At 37.6% G+C, this 17971-nt stretch overlaps 2 protein-coding genes across 3 annotated transcripts; one reads left to right on the forward strand and one right to left on the reverse strand.

Moving 5' to 3' along the window:
* The first annotated feature begins 5706 nt into the window (after window positions 1-5706).
* On the forward strand, window positions 5707-8668 carry LOC136258087 (uncharacterized). 2 transcript variants are annotated; one of them, XM_066051385.1, is made up of 8 exons: window positions 5707-6220; window positions 6283-6420; window positions 7184-7270; window positions 7327-7657; window positions 7724-7785; window positions 7846-7934; window positions 7985-8082; window positions 8148-8668. In XM_066051385.1, exons 1-8 carry the CDS (start codon window positions 5991-5993, stop codon window positions 8508-8510), a joined length of 1398 nt encoding a protein of 465 aa, XP_065907457.1. In that variant the 5' UTR covers window positions 5707-5990; the 3' UTR covers window positions 8511-8668. The 2 variants fall into 2 exon arrangements, with proteins under 2 accessions (XP_065907457.1, XP_065907458.1); XM_066051386.1 differs by having other exon boundaries at window positions 5708-6220; window positions 6286-6420.
* A 1870-nt stretch (window positions 8669-10538) lies between these two features.
* On the reverse strand, window positions 10539-17608 carry LOC136259216 (protein patched homolog 1-like). Its single transcript, XM_066052700.1, has 9 exons — window positions 17419-17608; window positions 17263-17318; window positions 16942-17211; window positions 16783-16896; window positions 16534-16623; window positions 12948-13178; window positions 12046-12888; window positions 11220-11990; window positions 10539-10746 (listed from the first exon to the last, which is right to left on the reverse strand). Exons 1-9 carry the CDS (start codon window positions 17606-17608, stop codon window positions 10627-10629), a joined length of 2685 nt encoding a protein of 894 aa, XP_065908772.1. The 3' UTR covers window positions 10539-10626.
* Between the last annotated feature and the right edge of the window lie 363 nt (window positions 17609-17971).

A 17971-nucleotide genomic window follows, 5' to 3' on the forward strand; every position in this document is an offset into this window, starting at 1 on the left:
ACTGTATTTATATGTTTACCCAAAATGCTTTCAACAAGTTACTACGGAAGTCATTAAATAGAATTTTCTACTGACTGAGTAACTGACTGATGCCATCAGACAAGCGTAACTCAATAATGGCTAAGGATAAGGGCACTGTTTGACATTGCTTCAGTCAGACACATGCCTTTTGGCATACCGCAGTACGTACAATGCATTCTTCATGGACTTACCAGTGTCCTCCTTTGTGTCCCATTCATCTTTGCTGACAGCAAAAGGTGTCAATTTGGCAGTAGCATGTGACGGCTTCTCTTCGTAACAGAAATCGTCTGTATTTTTCATGGTGGCTACTTTGATTGCAGAGGTGCTTTTCGAACAGTTCTTGATTTGTAATGCTGTGTAACGGGTTGAACATAGCTGACAAGTGGATACTGGATGTGTCACTTTTCAGACGATAATTAGTAACTGGGGTGTGCGGTGCCATTTCTTCTGATGTGGTATGTGCTGGGTTCACCAGTCATAATTTTATTTTACAAAAAAGAGTTAACATACAAATACACAAAAAATTTGGAATTTTCAAATAGAGAAAGGACCATAGCACACCGATAAAAAGCATTGAAACCAGCTGGAGTAGTGTCACCGTAAAACAACAAGAAGTGTTACATCCCTACAGTGCTTTTGTGTACTTGTAGATGAACAGAATGACAGATTTCAGTTATTTAATAAAGCACACAGTAACATAAATACATAGCCCCTCCACAAATTGAGCACCTTTTTGTACTCCTCAATAAAGGTGCTGGCTGGTCCTATGTACAGGGTATGTGTTGACTTTTGTCAACTTGTGTTCCAACTAGTGCTGGGCGGTATTGAAAAATAGCAAACGGTATACCTTCCATAAAAAGTATCACAGTATCACTAAATATCGCAGTATTAATGTAAAAGCCATTAGGCCACACAAAGTTAATTATATGTTTCTGGTCCAGCTCAGATGCAAAAATTGACCAGGTGACCAGGCTTTTTTTTTTTTTTAATTTTTTTTTTTACAAATGATTAATGCATACATAGCTACCAACTGCACTGTAATGTTTAGTATAAAAGTTTAAATCTCAGGAATCACAAAAGAAGGTACAAGCTGATAAACTCTATGAAAAAATAAACTGAGGATATAGCAGCAAACACGCCCATTTACAATCGATCGATCGCGTCATGCTAAGGAAGCATCTTGGAAAGCCTAACCAGAAAAAAACCCGCTTTGAACCACAAATAATGTACAGAGCTATCTTCTTAACTGTTTTATAGCCTTTCTATCGTATTATTTTACACAAACTTCTTAGAGAAAGCCTCGAGGATGCCCTGCATTTTTGTTCGCGTAAGAGAGGGCAACGCCCCCCTCTTTCCTCGAAGGAGACGCTATCTCTGGAAGCTTATGAGGCCTTCACCGTTGTTTTTAAAGGTGGTAAATATCTATGAAACAGAAAGGGAAAACCGCTTAAGAAGAGTCGCCTAGGTACAGACACACGTTTTTACAAAAAATAAATTCAGTAAACAGGCGCGCACACAGCCGGCTGGGCACGCGACTGGTTTAAAAATGACCAGCACGGGGACCAGAAACATATAATTGACTTTGTGTGGCCTTACTATTAAAGTAACTGCCATTTACCTCAATAAAAGCACCAAATACCCATGGTAGGTCAGCAAACCTCAGGTACAAATTACCACAAACAAACTTATTTACACAGTTTGGTTAGCTGACTACATCAGCACCTGCCTACAAACATTGTCACATGTCTGGTTGCCTTCGAAATATGGGATAAAACAAGCCCACAGGGAGGCCATAGTGCCCAGATGCTATGGCAGTATTACAGGCAGTATCAAAACCAGTATGATTTAAATATCACAGATTACTAACAATACCAGATATCGCCCAGCTCTAGTTCCTAGATGAGTACATCATAGCCTAGTTGGTCTGGTTAGCCTACATTGAAATAAAAACGTTATACTGTACCATAACTAGTGGACATTTACAAGAGGCTGTAAATGTGAGCCAAACGTAGAGATCTGTCTGAAAGGTATAATGTACATGCACACCACAAACTATCAACAACAGCAAACTGTAATGCTACTATCCGCTGGAAGTTTGGGATGACTTGAATTAGGCAGATTTGATGAAATGAAACACTCTATTACCATTTGAAGGCATACCAAAATAACAAAGTTTTAGTTATTAAACAAATATATCTGATTACTCTCACTAGCTCATCGTACTTGAGCGATGGGAAATGAGAACTATCTAATAATTGTTAGTGTAAGGCTGGTAAAAGCTTAAAAGGGTACATGATATAGTCTATAAACATGCTTCACCATATACAAAACGTTGTCTTGAAGTGGGAGCTTTTAAATGTAGAATATTAAGGAGTAACACCACAGCAGAATATGTATAGCCAAAGTTTATCTTTGCAGTACCAACTATGTTCTTTCTACATGGCACATGATGACAATGGACAAACAGCAGCTGGACCACGTCAAAAACTGGTGAAAGTGTGTCGGTAGTGTTGGGAGTAACGTGTTACGTAATATTATTACTTTTGTGGTAACAAAGTAATATAACAAAATACGCTATAAAAATAGGTAATATATATTAATGCAAGTTACTTTACTTGCAATTGTAACGCATTACCTAAGTAATATAGTTACTGTAACAAGTCTAATATTATGTAATATTATTACTACAAGTAACGAAGTCGTTAGTTATCCTCTGAGTAACGCCTAGCCATAACGAAGTAACGAGGCTTACTGAATGAAGCTTATTCACCAGCTTCTTACTTATAACCAAGATTTGCATATTGTCCAACAACGCAATCATGTCACGTGATAACGTGGTAGTTTCACACGTGATAATGTGGTAGTTTCACACGTGACAGCTTAAGGCTGTGGACACAAAGTAATATAATATGTAACAGTTACTATACTTTATGGGTAATATATAACTGTAACTATATAGTTCAGTTGCATGTAATATGTGACTAGTTACTTTTACAAAGTAACTTGCCCAACACTGTGTGTCGGTGTACCACATGATGTCAAATTAAACTACTATATACATGAAACACTCCAATGGATCACTTTACCATGCAATGACGGATCCAGAATGGGGCATTTGGGGCAAATGCCCCCCCTCCCTCACATTGTGAGGAGCCAGCCATATATATACTTCTGATTAAAATAGCTAGCTGCTAAACTTTATGTCAGGCTGAGATCAGTTTATAAACTCATGAAAGTAAGCACATTTTATTAACATTTATTACAAATTCACTTGAAACCAAAGCGAACCAGTCAAAATAGCTATGAAATTGACACCCAGCACCTTCGTGTGTACTAAGCGCCTCTAAAAACAATTATCGTGTTGCTGTTTTTGAAGACATTCAGCACTTTTAAGACTTTAAAACCATCTGAAAAGACCAAAAATGGCAAAAAGAACAGTGGGACACTACTAAGAGGTGATTATTTGCTGCTTCAAAAATGCAGCACTGAACTAGAGAATCTGGCTCTCCCCAACCACCTACAATTTGGCCTGTTTGTGCCCCTCCCCTTGCCAGCTCCTGGATCCGTCCCTGCCATGCTCATGTAGAATAAGTGAAAGTGGAGTTGTATAGCTAGAAACAGCAATGCAACCCATTTCATAGGAAAGTAGGACACCAATACTGCATTTGTCTTGGCAAAATTCACCTATAGGGTGGTAAAGTACACTAGCTAGCTACTATATAGGTTAGTTGTGTTTTTTTTTTTTCACCAGTTTACAATATAATTCTTGTGTGTATAACTGGTGTGGTGTCTTAGTACATTAGAAGAGACTTCTGTTGGAGCTGAAAGCACATGCAAGGAGGGAGACTAAAGGTTTTCATTTACCTATTTAATGGTTTGCTTATTAATTGGTTGCTAAGTGACTAATACATTTTATAGCCTCAAAGGAGTGACTGTGAATGCTGTGTAGCACATAGCACTAGCTGATATCAATAACAACATTAAAAATTTGTCTTCTGTTGCTAAAAGTTGGCATTTTTGATATTGACCGCAAACAAACCCCTTGATAGTAGATCTTGATCTCAGACACAAGTGTTTCAACACATACCGTATATAGAAGTGACTTCCTGTCCATGCAGTCTTTTGTAATCTTTTCACTGACTTGGCAAAGCAATGATGTGAGGCATATATAGCTACAAAGTCCTTTTCGCTACTGGCTGACCATTTTCTAAGACAGTTAGATACCGATACCAGCAACAATGGTATGAGGTCTCTAACTATAACATAAGTAGACTACAAGCTGCATGAAAGCTTTCATGTTATTTGGGTGCCCAAATAAGAGAGGCAATATCCTGTACTCTTTGATCTTTATCCTTGGTAAAAGTCAAGCAAGAAATTTGAAAGTCAAAGACCTTTGTTTAGCATTGACCATGCTGAATAACAACTTGACTGTTGTCTTTCACGTAAAATCACTCTTGTTCTTTGACCTATTATTTTGACCATGGTCACAGATCATAGTACAGTGGCTATTGGAGTAACACCCCTTTGATGAAGGCTCTTTAACAAGTGAAACTGAAATCAGACAAATTTTAAAATACCACAACTCTTGTTCAAAAGTGTTTCATTAACTGACAGAGTGAAAGTGACTTCCACTTTTACCTCCAGTAGTTTACACTATAAAGTCTATAGGTAAATTCTCTAAGGTATAGCTGCTGCATGCTTGTGTGTAGGAGGTGGTGGTGGTAGACAAGTTAGTTCACCCACTGGCAACAACTGAAATTGGACCTAGAACAGGGAACATAATTTTTCCCAGGCTAGATGGACTGCGTGCCCTTCTGCCACCACTCCCAATACTAGTCTCGTACGTGTAAGACTATGCCAGTACCAGTCAAGGGGTAGGTAACGAGCCAAAATTAAATGTCTACGAAATTTCAAATATTGAAATACGAGTGCCCATATTTTGTCATTCAAGAACACTTCAAGTTTTCATATTTCTTTGTAAAATTCCGTAATCCCAAAATCTAAGTATTTAGGCCACATAAACTTAATTATTAGTTTCTCATCCACCTGTACTCAAAATATCAGTGCGGGATATCGAAGGCAGATTTTTATTATATTTTACAAACTAGATAGCTAAATTGGCTAACTAAAACGACTCAAAATGCAATCTTCTTGGACTGCTCTAGCAAGGTACCAACTATAAAAGGTGCTAATTGGCCTCCCTTAGCCACCAGTGGTGCAGAAAATCCTTGATGAGGTAAGAAAAACAGCGATGCGGGCGGGGATGAGAAACTAACAATTAAGTTTATGTGCATGGCCTTACTTTTATTTTTAAACCGTTAATAATGAGATAATGCACATACATCTTGAAAACCTTGGTCACATGCAACCACAAAGACTGGTTCAGAAATGAGACCTTAAAAAGTATGTTGTCAACATTCATCTTATAAAATTTTCATCTTTCAGAATATTTCAGCAGTGACCCACAATATTTTACGTTGTTACCTACCCCTAGTCTCGAACCCAGACTGCGGTCTGGGTTCGAGACTAAACTACCCCTCGGTACCAGTTGGCATCATAGATAATATATTTATTTATTTTACTGGGCAGGCAACTCTGCTGATGTACCCAGGGAAAAAAAAAAAAGAATTTACAAAAATTTACAAGTATTAGCTAGCTACAATGATTAATCGTCAGTATACAGGTATATTATCTACGTTGGTAAGTGCCGGACAACCAGTAAGAAGCAAAAGGTTGGAGAACAGGGTATATCGATTTCTCACCTTCGTGAAGAACAGGTCGGTTGTACCTCCTCATCTACCTTCGGGGTGTCCACCATGGTATCTCGCTATCCATATCAGCTAACTCCAATGAAGGCGCACTGTGAAAAGAAAGCACATTCTCGCGTCCACATATATGTCGCGTCTGTCTAGCAGGCACCCACTATCGTGGTCCCGGCATCGTTTGTATGAAGAAGTACCAGAGGAGACATGAAGGGCAGTCTTGAAGTAGTGAAACCTGTTTATATAGCTAGATACTTGTCCGGGCTGTACCACGTGCCGCAGCAGTGCCGGGATATTAATACGAACGTACGTATACGGCGTGTCATGTTTCTTTCTAGTTCTGAAGCTAAAACACCACAGCGGCAGTCGAGCTCAACACCAGCTCCTCATCAGCACCGCCAGAGGGGCAGCAGGGTAACTGCTGGAGAAGTTTTAAGGTTAGTATCTACCAAGAGCTTAATCTGCATGGAAATACACTTTTGGCGCCTTTTTTCACTAGCAGAACTATGGATGGAGACATACCTTTGCCGCAAAGCAATACTACCTCCTTTTTTTCAACGTCACAGTCAACTCCAAGAAGACCAACGTCACAGTCAACTCCAAGAAGACCTGAAAGAAGAGTGCCTTTTTACAATAGGTGAGCTATACCTAAACAGTTCATTATTTGTATGGGGGAGAGTGTCTAACTGGTGTAGCTACTACATTCAGCAAAGGCACTGCTGCAAGTAACACTTATTATTTTCCTTGCCATGCCCATATTGGTCCTGTTTGTGGTCACATGTTCCCTGAGGACTTGAACGCTAACATTTTTTGTTGTACGTCAGGGGGGTAGGACAAGCCCACATGAATTCGAAATAGTATTGCATAGCACTGAAAGAATATGTACATGAGCCAGTAGTCTGTACAAAAGTAGAGGATGGGGCGTGATACATACTTTAGTTCTACTTTATTTTTTGTCTGCAACAGCGTGATTCTTAATTGAAAAAAACAACAAAAACAGCTGTTATGGTGAAATGGGGCTTATAGTGATGATGATGCATGGCAGTCACAGTTTTCACGCCAACAGTAACAGTGATCATAGATGATTACAAATAGGAACATTGATGTACGATCTGGTACTGTCAAAAGGTAGTATCACTGTGTTTGATATTTTAACTATATAACACTTCATAGTGCATATGGGTTTCAAAACATTGTGCATATTTTCATCATTCATGATGGTTTTTTCTCATTTGACCTTATTAATGCCAATCATCACCTATCAGTAGTTTTCTGTCATCAGTAGAATCAGGCTAGAGGTGTACATTGCTTTTGTACAAGCCATACACTGGCAGTTAGACATACAATTATTATGAACTCTTCCTTATACGAATAATATTATTATTGTTTCTAACTGCAAGGCCTAGCCGTAATCTCGAGAGTAATATCAGCAGTATATCGGAAAACAGCCACCTTGAAAGCCATGCTAACTCCTACAAGATGCATAGGTTAGTGGCTACTGTGTTACGTACTCTCTTACATACTTCTCCCTGACAATTTTCAGCTTTAATGCTCATGGTGATGTTGAAGAAGAATCATGGACAAGGCATGCACAATGGGGACCTGGTGGATTGCTGAATGGCTCTGGCAGAGTTTCACAAAGAGAACAAGCCATTGCGTCTTCACTCTGTTTGCTATTCCAGCAGATTGAAAGAAGCATGGAGTCTACATTTCAAGAGCTGGACAGACGGATGACAACCATCGAGAAAAAGGTGGCTCTCTTCGAAGCAAACCTATGCAGTTCATCACCTGGATCACATGTGTCATCATCTCATGGGTCATCTGGAAGCTCCAGTGGAACAAGCAGACGTAAAAGAAGTCCACCAGATTTACAGGTATACCAGCAATATAGCTATTATAGTGTTTTGTTCTTCTCTAAAATATGCATTCTATAAATTTAGTCCAAGATTAGAACCCTCCATTCTAACCTTGATGAAACAAATCAGTTCAATTGCCATGAAAGGTATGTAGCTAATTCGGTAGCTGTATAGCTACATTTATTTCACTAAGCATTATTTGTCAGGATTGATGGTGAACACAACAGCAAAGTTATAAGTATCATAATAAATGAGCTATCATCAGAGAAGGACTATTCGAAACAACAAATAAAAGGTATACCTGTAGCTATAAAATTTCAGAAACTTCAGCTGTTAATTTTTCAGATGGGTGCAGAATATACAAAAAAACTCTCCAGAGCAAAGAGAAAGACAAGTCCTTGGAAACTATAAAAAGGACGAGAATTAGATCCCGTCAACAAAGGGTACAGCTAGTATTTAAAAATCAATATTTGCTGCCATAGATCTTATTATTATTATTTTTATTTAGCTTTTTGATCGCCGCAACAGAGTTGTGGTAAATAGTCAGTCCTCACAACTGAGGAAGTTGTGGAAGTATGTCACAGCTGAAATGATGACTGAAGAAGAAAGTGATGATGATGGTGGATTTGTCCGTCATCGACAGTCATGGAGGTCAGATGAGTTTAATGACCTCATGGAACATCTGGATAAGGGGAAGAAGGAAACCCTGGCAAAAAATCGCAGAGATGGAGAGATTGTCGAAAGGGCCCCACCACCCTACGCAGAAATGTGGATGATTGCAAACTGTAGTGCTGGCCAATTACAGACAACGGAGAGCAACAGCTCATCTAGTGATAATGGGATGAATGAACTAGTTGATTCTGATGCTTAAGTGACATTTACAGTGTATAGCTATAGTTGGTAGAGTCTGTATCTGTACGTATATACACCCCCAAGTAACCAGATGCAGTTGACTTAGGAATACTAAAATACATAGATGGTAATGTCACCTGCTTTCCATTCACATTACATAGTTTAATTAACAATAAAGCGCTGATGAATTTTGCGTGCACGTGATTGTCAGTTTTACCAGTCTGGAACTTTTAACAGTCCTCATGTTTGCAGCCTTGCAAGGGAAAACAGCTGAGTTCTACAGTAAACTTCATAGGGATATAGGCAGATAATCTCATTGGTTGCCAGAGCACTTCCTGTATACATTTATTCATCCATTTTTGTTATAGCTTGGCATGCATATGTAGCTAGAGTACGCAGCATTAAATTTGCCACTGTTTAGTAGTTGTCTCTTTGCTATTAGATATTATAATTAGAACTTGGTGGACAAAGGAAGTAATGAAAAGCACAGGGTTTTGTCCATTGCAATTGGTCAGCCGGTTTTACACTGAAAAAAGCTCAGAATAATAAGTTCTATAACAGTCTTATTATGTTAGCATTGGAATGAAATAGTACAGCATTAATTATATATTATTAAATTAGGACTTTACTATAACAAGCTTATTGAATACATTTAAGACAGTCATATATTAGAGATTAAATCACTAGTATAGTGCAGTGAATAATCAGACTGCTAAGCCTGATTTTAATCATTGGCTACTATACTACCATACTTTTTTACTTTCCTATAATCTGTGGCTACCTTAATTAAATAATTTCTATAATTAAATTTGTAATGAATTTAATTCTGTAAATATGTTAAAACCACAATAGGTACAGCTAGTAAATCAATGTCTCCTTGGCCATGATAGTATCATATTTGTCGTTTATCAGTCTATCCAACTGCAGCAGGTAAGACAGTAAATACAGTTCACAAGTTCCATTACTAATCACCTGTATTATCATCACCATGTAGAACTCTGTGACAATCTGTTACTTGTCTGGTAGAACTGTCCCACAGCTCTAATAAAGATGGTAATTATACTGTGTATTCTGGACTTACAGTTTGTAACAATAAGAATTTCATAAAACTGAGACCTTGTCCGAGAATGTAGCATCACCTTGTTGAACGGCAGCTAGGTCCCACAATGACAAATATGGATGGTTTCCGTTACAAAGGGAAGCCATCACGTGCTATTGCCAAATTGACACTTTTCGCTGTCAGCAAAGATGAATGGGACACAAAGGAGGACACTGGTAAGTCCATGAAGAAGGTATTGATTGTACTGCGCTAACTGCGGTATGCCAAAAGGCACCTGTCGGGCTGAAGCAACACTGAACAATGAAAAAATCAAGCCCGTAGCCTTAGCCGTTATTGAGTTACGCTTGTCTGAAGGCATCAGTCAGTTACTTAGTCAGTAGAAAATTATTTTTAAAATTCCATAGCAACTTGAAAGCATTTCTGGTCAATCTGAAAGCTTGTTTGGGCTTAGTTTTACCTAACCAATACTGCCTCATTGTTGTCAGGAAAAATTGAGGTTGTTTTTTGGGTGATTTTATTTCATGGACCACGCCTACTCCTTTGTGGTCCCTACTATACACTACTATTGTAGTGTATGATATATATTACTCCTGATCCATTACACTGTACTGCAGGCTCCACTCCAGCTCCTGGTGGTGATAAATGTATACCTTTTAGTATGATTTTCAACTAAACTATATAGCTGTGTAAGGTCCTAAAGTAATACACTGCAAGATGAATATGATATTATCATTAGCTTATAATGAAGTATTTATTCCTTCAGGAAAAGGTTCTTTCTTTTAATCAAGTCAAGAAGTTTAAAGCTATAGAAAGGCTTTTGAGCATGTACCAATTGGCTATTAAGTGGTCTGAGTCCAGACTAAATTTGGAGTCCAACAACAATCTAAGTGGTTAAATGTCAGCATTGAACAATGAATTTCAACAAGGTGGTAATATAATTAATTTTTAATAATGAATAGATGCAAAATAGAGAACATCTGAAGGTTTGAGAGATCTATATAAACAAAAAACATCCCTACACACACAAACTAAATATAGAGAGTTCAGAATCTAAACCTCTGTTACAAAACTAGTGTTAGTCAATAGTTGTTTCCTTGTATGCTTTCAGCTCTTTTCCGTCCAAATCATCTTCACGGATGGTGTTAGTAAACTCCAACTGACGATCACGTTGAGGGGTTGCATTAACAGGCCACACCTGAAAAGTCAGAACAGTACTACATATGAAAACGTAGCTAAATCATTCCAGAAGCAATGGTGTAGCAACAAAATCTAAGGGGCTAAGTAAGATGGGTGGTGACTGATTGATGCAATTTGTACAATGTGTAAAGCTCACTCAGTACACAGAAAATATGCTTTCTAGGGGGGCCTGGGGGCATGCCCGCACAGTTGTTTGAACAATTAGCCTTCTGAGATTGAATTTTGTTTTATTGAAAATGCTTTATTTGAATACACAACTGCTCTATTGGAGTATATAACTACGCTATTACAGTATAATCGTATTGATATTAGACAGTTGAGGTTGGAGTTACTAAAATAATAGTGGGAGGGGCTCTAGTTCCCATAGCCTACTGTTGCTATGCTTATGATAAGAAAAAACATGCACAACCATTTTACAACACTTGTCACTAGTGATTTAAATAAGATACCTCACTACAGTTATAAGCTTACTTGTGCAAAAGGTCCAACAACAGACAGCAGCACTGGTAGAAATAGGAGACCATTAAGCACCCCAAGTACAATAATAATCATATAAACTGCAAAGAAATACAGTAGAATGAATCGAATGGGTGCAAACAGAAGCATAATGACTCCAACAAAGGTGGTAACTGACCCATTAAAGATAGGCGTAAAGTGATGTTCCAGTGCCTTGTGCATCCTTTCATTGTGTTTGCGTAACCACAAATGTTTAGACAGACTTTCATCAGCTGTTGCAGTAGCTTTCAGGAAGTAAAATACTAGTGGTGCAGTGAATTCCACACCAAGAGCAATGCCGGCAAGAAACACTGTTGCTGGGAAAAAGTTTATGTCAATGTTCAAAAGTCCCATAAAGCCATATACTTCCACAGCATTAACTATTAAAATTGCTGCCATGACTATTCCACTGTGTATGTCCATTAGGAAAATAGATGTCACAATAAAACAACAAATTACAATGATGGCAGCTCCAACCAACACATCTCTACTTAAGGTAAGAAACTGTGCATAGAGAAGAACGGCAGTTCCAAAATTGTAACCGTCAATTCCAAGATCATCAATAATGTCTTTAACATCTTCAAGGTGGTCCACTACAATATCAGCAGATGTTAGGTGGTCCACATACAAATTCATTTGTCCATACAGTAGTGGTTCAGATGGTACTACAACTGTAAAGTCAGTTAGTAGTGGTGCAGGAGATAAGAAAGCTCTAAGTAACTGTAAATTGGTACGATCCAATGTGGCCTAGCAAAAGTGTATTGATAATAATTCATGCACACACAACTTCTGTACAACTTACCCAAATCGTAAGGTAATAATAAAACCTGTCAGGTGGAATGACTGTAAACTCCCTTCCTCTAAACTCTTCAACATTTAACAAGTTATAGTTACAGATACATTCTATTCTATCTGCAGAAGCATTGGAAGCGCAAGATGGTTCACTTTGTATATATGTCTGATCAAGAGCAGAAATAACTAGAGTTAAAGTACTTTGGAGAGCAGGTATGTTATTTTCACATGCATTGTTATGCAAACTTTGAAAATACTCAATCATCACTCTTAGCCACAAACGATTACTACTTGTAGGCGCTATGACATTATTGCTGTTAACAATCCTCCTCTCCATTTCTAACAACCGTGGCTGCAATCTAGGATAGTTAATTTCTTTGGTAGCAACGAGAAATCCAAATGTTTGAAAATACTCATCATCTATCTCAACATATTCAAGGAATGTCTCATCGCTACTAATGTCTGTCAAATGTCTATCATATTGAACTTTCGTACAGCCCCAAATTCCAATTCCTAAAATAGTGAAAAATGCAACAATTGCCACAGCCTTTACAACGTAGTTCTGAAGAAATGGGGAGTAGTATTTAACAATAAGCCAGGTTAAGACTGAGTTATATTCTTTGTTCGCTTTAGTTAACCACGAGGAAGCACTTGTCATGAAACCAGAATTGCCAGGTTCTTCCTTTCTCTCATCAACTTCTTCAAAAGTGGCATCTTCATCTTTATTCCAGCACACAGGAATACAACACAATACATCCATCATTTTACCATGGGACCTGTAGTAGTCTACTATGAGATAACAGGGCATGCCTATAACCAGTCCAATGTAGTTGATAGCAATAGCAACGGCCACCTGAAAAATGAGATAATTATTATAAGAGTTGTTGTGTGTGTGTGCTTTTGTCTTCATACCTGTATTACAAAATTTCGTAATGAAATGTATGGAATAATATAGCACATCAGAAATCCAGCAAAGTTAGTGACAGATGTCAGTGTGATACTGGGTCCGACACTAACCATTGTTTCCGTGATGAGTTCTTTGATGGGAGTGTTTCTGCCTTTCCTCTGCTCAATCTCCAGAAATGTACCAACAATGACAAACATATCGTCAACACCAAGTCCCAATACCAAAAATGGATAAATCTGTAATGGAAGAAGATATCGATATAATAACATTATAAACATGATAATTTTAAAGCACAACTTAGATGTTATTTATACGCTGTAGGAGAAATGCATTTATAGTTGAAAGACTTCAGTCAACAGATATTAGCCATATGCCCATACTTACTTGGTGCAGAGAATAGGAGTGTTTTCCTCCTATGAATGATACAGTGGGAGAAATTGTACTTAAAATGTGAATAAATGGAGGCATATGTCAGTTGAACAGGACATTTCAGATTACAGAGCACATTAATAAAGCCGTTGCACCTGACAATATAGCAATCAAGAGTATACTTTTCCTGAGGTAGGATTTTATCCATGCAAAAGCAGCCAAGTTGTATAAAAGGTGTAGACTTTAAAAGCCTGGGTGAAAAAAGTTGAGAAATCATAAGTGGTGGCCATGAAATTGCTGCAATGATGTTTAATTATAATACATTTAATAAACCATTGGTAAAGTTTATTAGTATCATCATCTTTGATTTTGCAACTTTTTTCACCCAGGCTTTTTAAAGGTTTTGTACAGCTTGGCTGTTCTTGCATGAATTTCACTTCTTTTTGTGTAGGTTAGAGACCTAGCACAAGGATCTTCGTGGTTTTAGAAACCGAGGTGTAGCTGAGGATTTTAAATCAAGGGCATGGTTTCAAACAACTTAACTTAGAAAATGAAAGCATTTTATATGGGCACATAGTTGGAGTTATTGTGAACATGTTGTTTTAAAATTGTTACACAATCTCGGAAGACGGAACATATTTTTATCAAAGAGAAATTGAGGCTACAGTAGCACCATATTGCTGCTTTTAGAAGATGGATGCTAGTGAAAATAATCATGTCAACCAGGAAACAGACAAGTTGCTGCCGATACATGTTCCATGGAATCACAGCAATGTGAAGAACAGATGCATTAATGTAACAGTTGGCTTGAGTGATTATGATGATGACAAGTTGTTGTATTTAAGGTGCAACAACAACATAAAAGCCAGGCTTGGTTTCGCATATGGACCACACCCACACTACAAATATATGCAAAACAGCCATTCTACAAAGAAGCTTACCCATCTAGGTCTTTGGTAAGTCCATCTATAGTTTAACACAGAAGACTAAACATGCTTAAAACACTCTAGAAAACAAATCGGCACTAAACAGAATTTTCAGTGATATTACTGGACTTCTCCGTTTATCCTGACAAAGTAGCTACAGCATTAAACAGTAATAATTGAATTGCTTTAGGCATGCTTATAAAAGAAATGGAGTGGTCAAACTCATGTTGGCTTGGGTAACTTCACCCCATTACAGGCTATTAGTGTGTAATATGCTTGGGAGAGCATAGCAAATCAATGATATCTACAATGACTGCAAGCATGACAAAAAAATGCACTGGTAATTTTCAAAACTTTGTGCCACTTTTACCAGTCTGTTCACAAATTTAATGATATTAATATGCTAATTATACCCTCCAAGTTAGAAAAGAATCCAACAAGTCTTGAGTTAGTTATGGTAATTTTTGTAGGTAGTGTACAAAGAGAAAATGATGAAAAATAAATCATGGAAGATGAAGAAAAACACAAAAGAAGACAAACCTTGAAAGTGTGCATTTCAAAGATAACTACACCGATTTAGGTCAAATTTGGTATGGCATGAAAATTACATTTTTAGGTTCCTGTAAAATACGCACTTGTCTATTGCATGCCTAAATCCATTGAATTTCCTTGGCTGCACATCTAACAGTGTATCATACAGTACAATACAATACAGTAGTGTTGTATAGTAGGGATCATGGAGGTTTGCACTTTCCAACAAAAATATTGACCAGAACCCAGCCTCACAATACCTTCATGGCATTTTAAGTTTGCAGTATTGGTTAGGTATAATCAAGCCCACACATTCTTAAATCCAGACTGTGACTCCAAGGTGTACTTTACATTGTGGATTTTAATGATCTTCTGTGGCTCTCAGTTGAATCCCACAATCCACTAGGCATGTCCACACGACAAAATAATGTGAATTGAATGCGCACTGATTCGAATTACTCGTGTCCACACGGAATGCGCATTAAGGCGATTTGAATTGAACATGGATTACACGAATCCACATTCACAAGTGGTTTGAATATAAATTGGTTGACGAATCGCTATGTCATAATAATGCAATGCTAGTTAGCACATGAGGGCTTGACATGTTTGCGTGTTACCTTTGTAAACAACACAGGGTAGAAATACAGAAGTGCTCAGTGGGATAGAAGTGCAGGGACGTGTCAAAGCAGTGTTTCATCATCGTAGCTAGCCCTCAGAGTTTGAAAAAACAATGGTCCCATACCTATCACGCACCATCAGCGGTCTTTTGTGCTCTACTCATAGAAATCCTCCCAGTACATTATAAACAAAAGTACAAGCATTACTACAAGCTATTCCTTTCATTCTGTCATTAAACTCACTGTTCTCTTGGTTGGCACAAATGAGAGTTTTCTCAACTGTTTAATTATCCGTTTACCAAACTAGTAAATACAATAATGCGCATTACGTGATGATGAATGTGGACACGTTCAATTCGGATTTAACACGAATTGCCTGAATTCCTTTTGCATCTGGTTCCTAACTCGAATTCGTGTGGACATGCATTAAGTTCTCATGTTATGAACCCAGCCTTAAGTAAATTCATCCATTGCCTGCTCTATTTGAGTAGTACAAAACATTTTTATGTGATTGAGATACTCTAATAGAGCAATTGGCCTCGCTACAATTTGTTGTCATGCCTACCGGCTAAACCTCTTATGCAAACTATTTGAATTTTCTTGCACATGTCAGACCTTTAGTAATGTAATGGAAATCTGTTTAAATATCAACGAGTTATGTGGAAATCAACCATACAAAGTGAATTTTGAGATCCCATTAGCTATAGAGCATGCAATCATATACATGCAATGTTCAGCAAAGTCCGTGAAGTAAAATACATTGTAAATACCAAAAGAATACAGATGTCCTAAACTCTATTCTAGTTCTTCTGTTTACCTGTAGAAAAGGAGATAGACAAAAGCCAGCATAGCTATACAAATACAAAAAGAACTGATGTCTATTTCAAAAACAGCTAAACTGTGAAAAAAGGTGTGGTCTTCCAAAAATAAGATAGTATGACAATGGATGTGATATCAAAGGTGGCAGCCAAGTGGTGCAATGCTATTATACTGTCAGTACACTGTCACTAAATTTACCAACTGCAATAATATTTTACAGCATTATATCACTGCAGCCATTTCTTGGCTACCATCTTTGATATCACATTTTTGGAAGGCCATTCCTTTTTCACACTTGGCTGTTTTTGGAATAGATATAAACATACTTGAGTTGTGAACACTGTGAATTGTACTCCTGCCCAGGCAGTAATCCCGAGAGCAGCAGCTGTGCCGAATATAACTATAAACACTCCCATCTATCCAAAAAAAAAATCAAAACATATTTATCAGAAACATGATCACGCACCAATCCCACTCCACATCGAGACTGCATAAAATCACATTTGAAAAAAAGCTGTTCCACAATACAAAATCATTAGGAGATAACCAATGATAAGAAGTGCCGGTACAACAACGCTGATATCATCAACAAAACCTTGGATTGTTATCGATGAATAACCATACATTTTATCTCGAGATGTTCTTTCACTGCGTGGGACTTCTCTTCCTTGATCATAATCTACCACATGCTAAAGAAGATAGTTAATAAAATACTTTATATTGCAATTTCTTACATCATAAAAGAGTTCTTTCCACCTTTCCAACAATCCCAATGTGTCAATGCGACTAATGTTGATGCCATGAAACAACAGGTTATTTCTAACAAGGTCTGTGCCACCCAAAAGCAAATCAGTTCTAAACGTACGTAACTGATCAGTAGCATTGTCACTTCCCTCATATCCAGCTACTATTTCATATGGTGTGATTGCAGCATTGCTTACACCTTTGCAGGTACCAACATTACGAAACAGATTGCTATTTGCTTCAACATATCGTGAGCTTTCCTGCAATAAAAAATCACTTTTTAATATTATTAAAGAGAAAAGAATCCTTACTGGACATCCTTGTAGTCTTTTCCAACATAACCATCGATGCCAAGTCCCCTGAAACCCTGTGTATTAATGTACTATTAACTAATGCTTACAATTGCAATAAAAGTACCTGAATAACTCGTGCATTATAATTAGATTGATTTGGGTTATTTCTCATACACTCTGTTAACTCTGTATAGTTAAAATTGGACCAGGTCAAATTCTCAGGCATTTCAGGACAGTATGTTGGTCGTGGAACCACAACAGACTCTGGTGGGTTTTGTAACATTGATCCTTCCCAATAGCATTCCAGTATTGAAAACATTCCGCAAGTGTGTAGTGCATTCAGTATCCGATCAAAGTCAGGCATTCCAGTTGGTGGGTACGGGATATAGGCACACAAGTCACGAAATGTATATGTCCTAGCAACAAAAATACAAACATCAGTTTTTAATGTGAAGTACAGCAATAAAGTGATACTATACATGTTGTTCAATACTTTGATGTCTATTACTAGGCTACTGTAACCATAGTAGATAAAAAGTGGTATATATGGATGATGGCATAGCTATGTGGGAAAGTCCAGCATATAATTTTCTTCAAGAATTAATGCTATTTATCTCTTGTTTTACTACTATTTATTTCTGGATTCCTACTAAATATGAAAAAAGAACAGTTCACTTTTTGCTAGCTATAGCAGCTACAATATACACATGTTAATCTGTTTAGTTAA

The sequence above is a fragment of the Dysidea avara genome, chromosome 6 (assembly GCF_963678975.1).
Source record: "Dysidea avara chromosome 6, odDysAvar1.4, whole genome shotgun sequence".
NCBI classification, from domain to species: Eukaryota; Metazoa; Porifera; class Demospongiae; order Dictyoceratida; family Dysideidae; genus Dysidea; species Dysidea avara.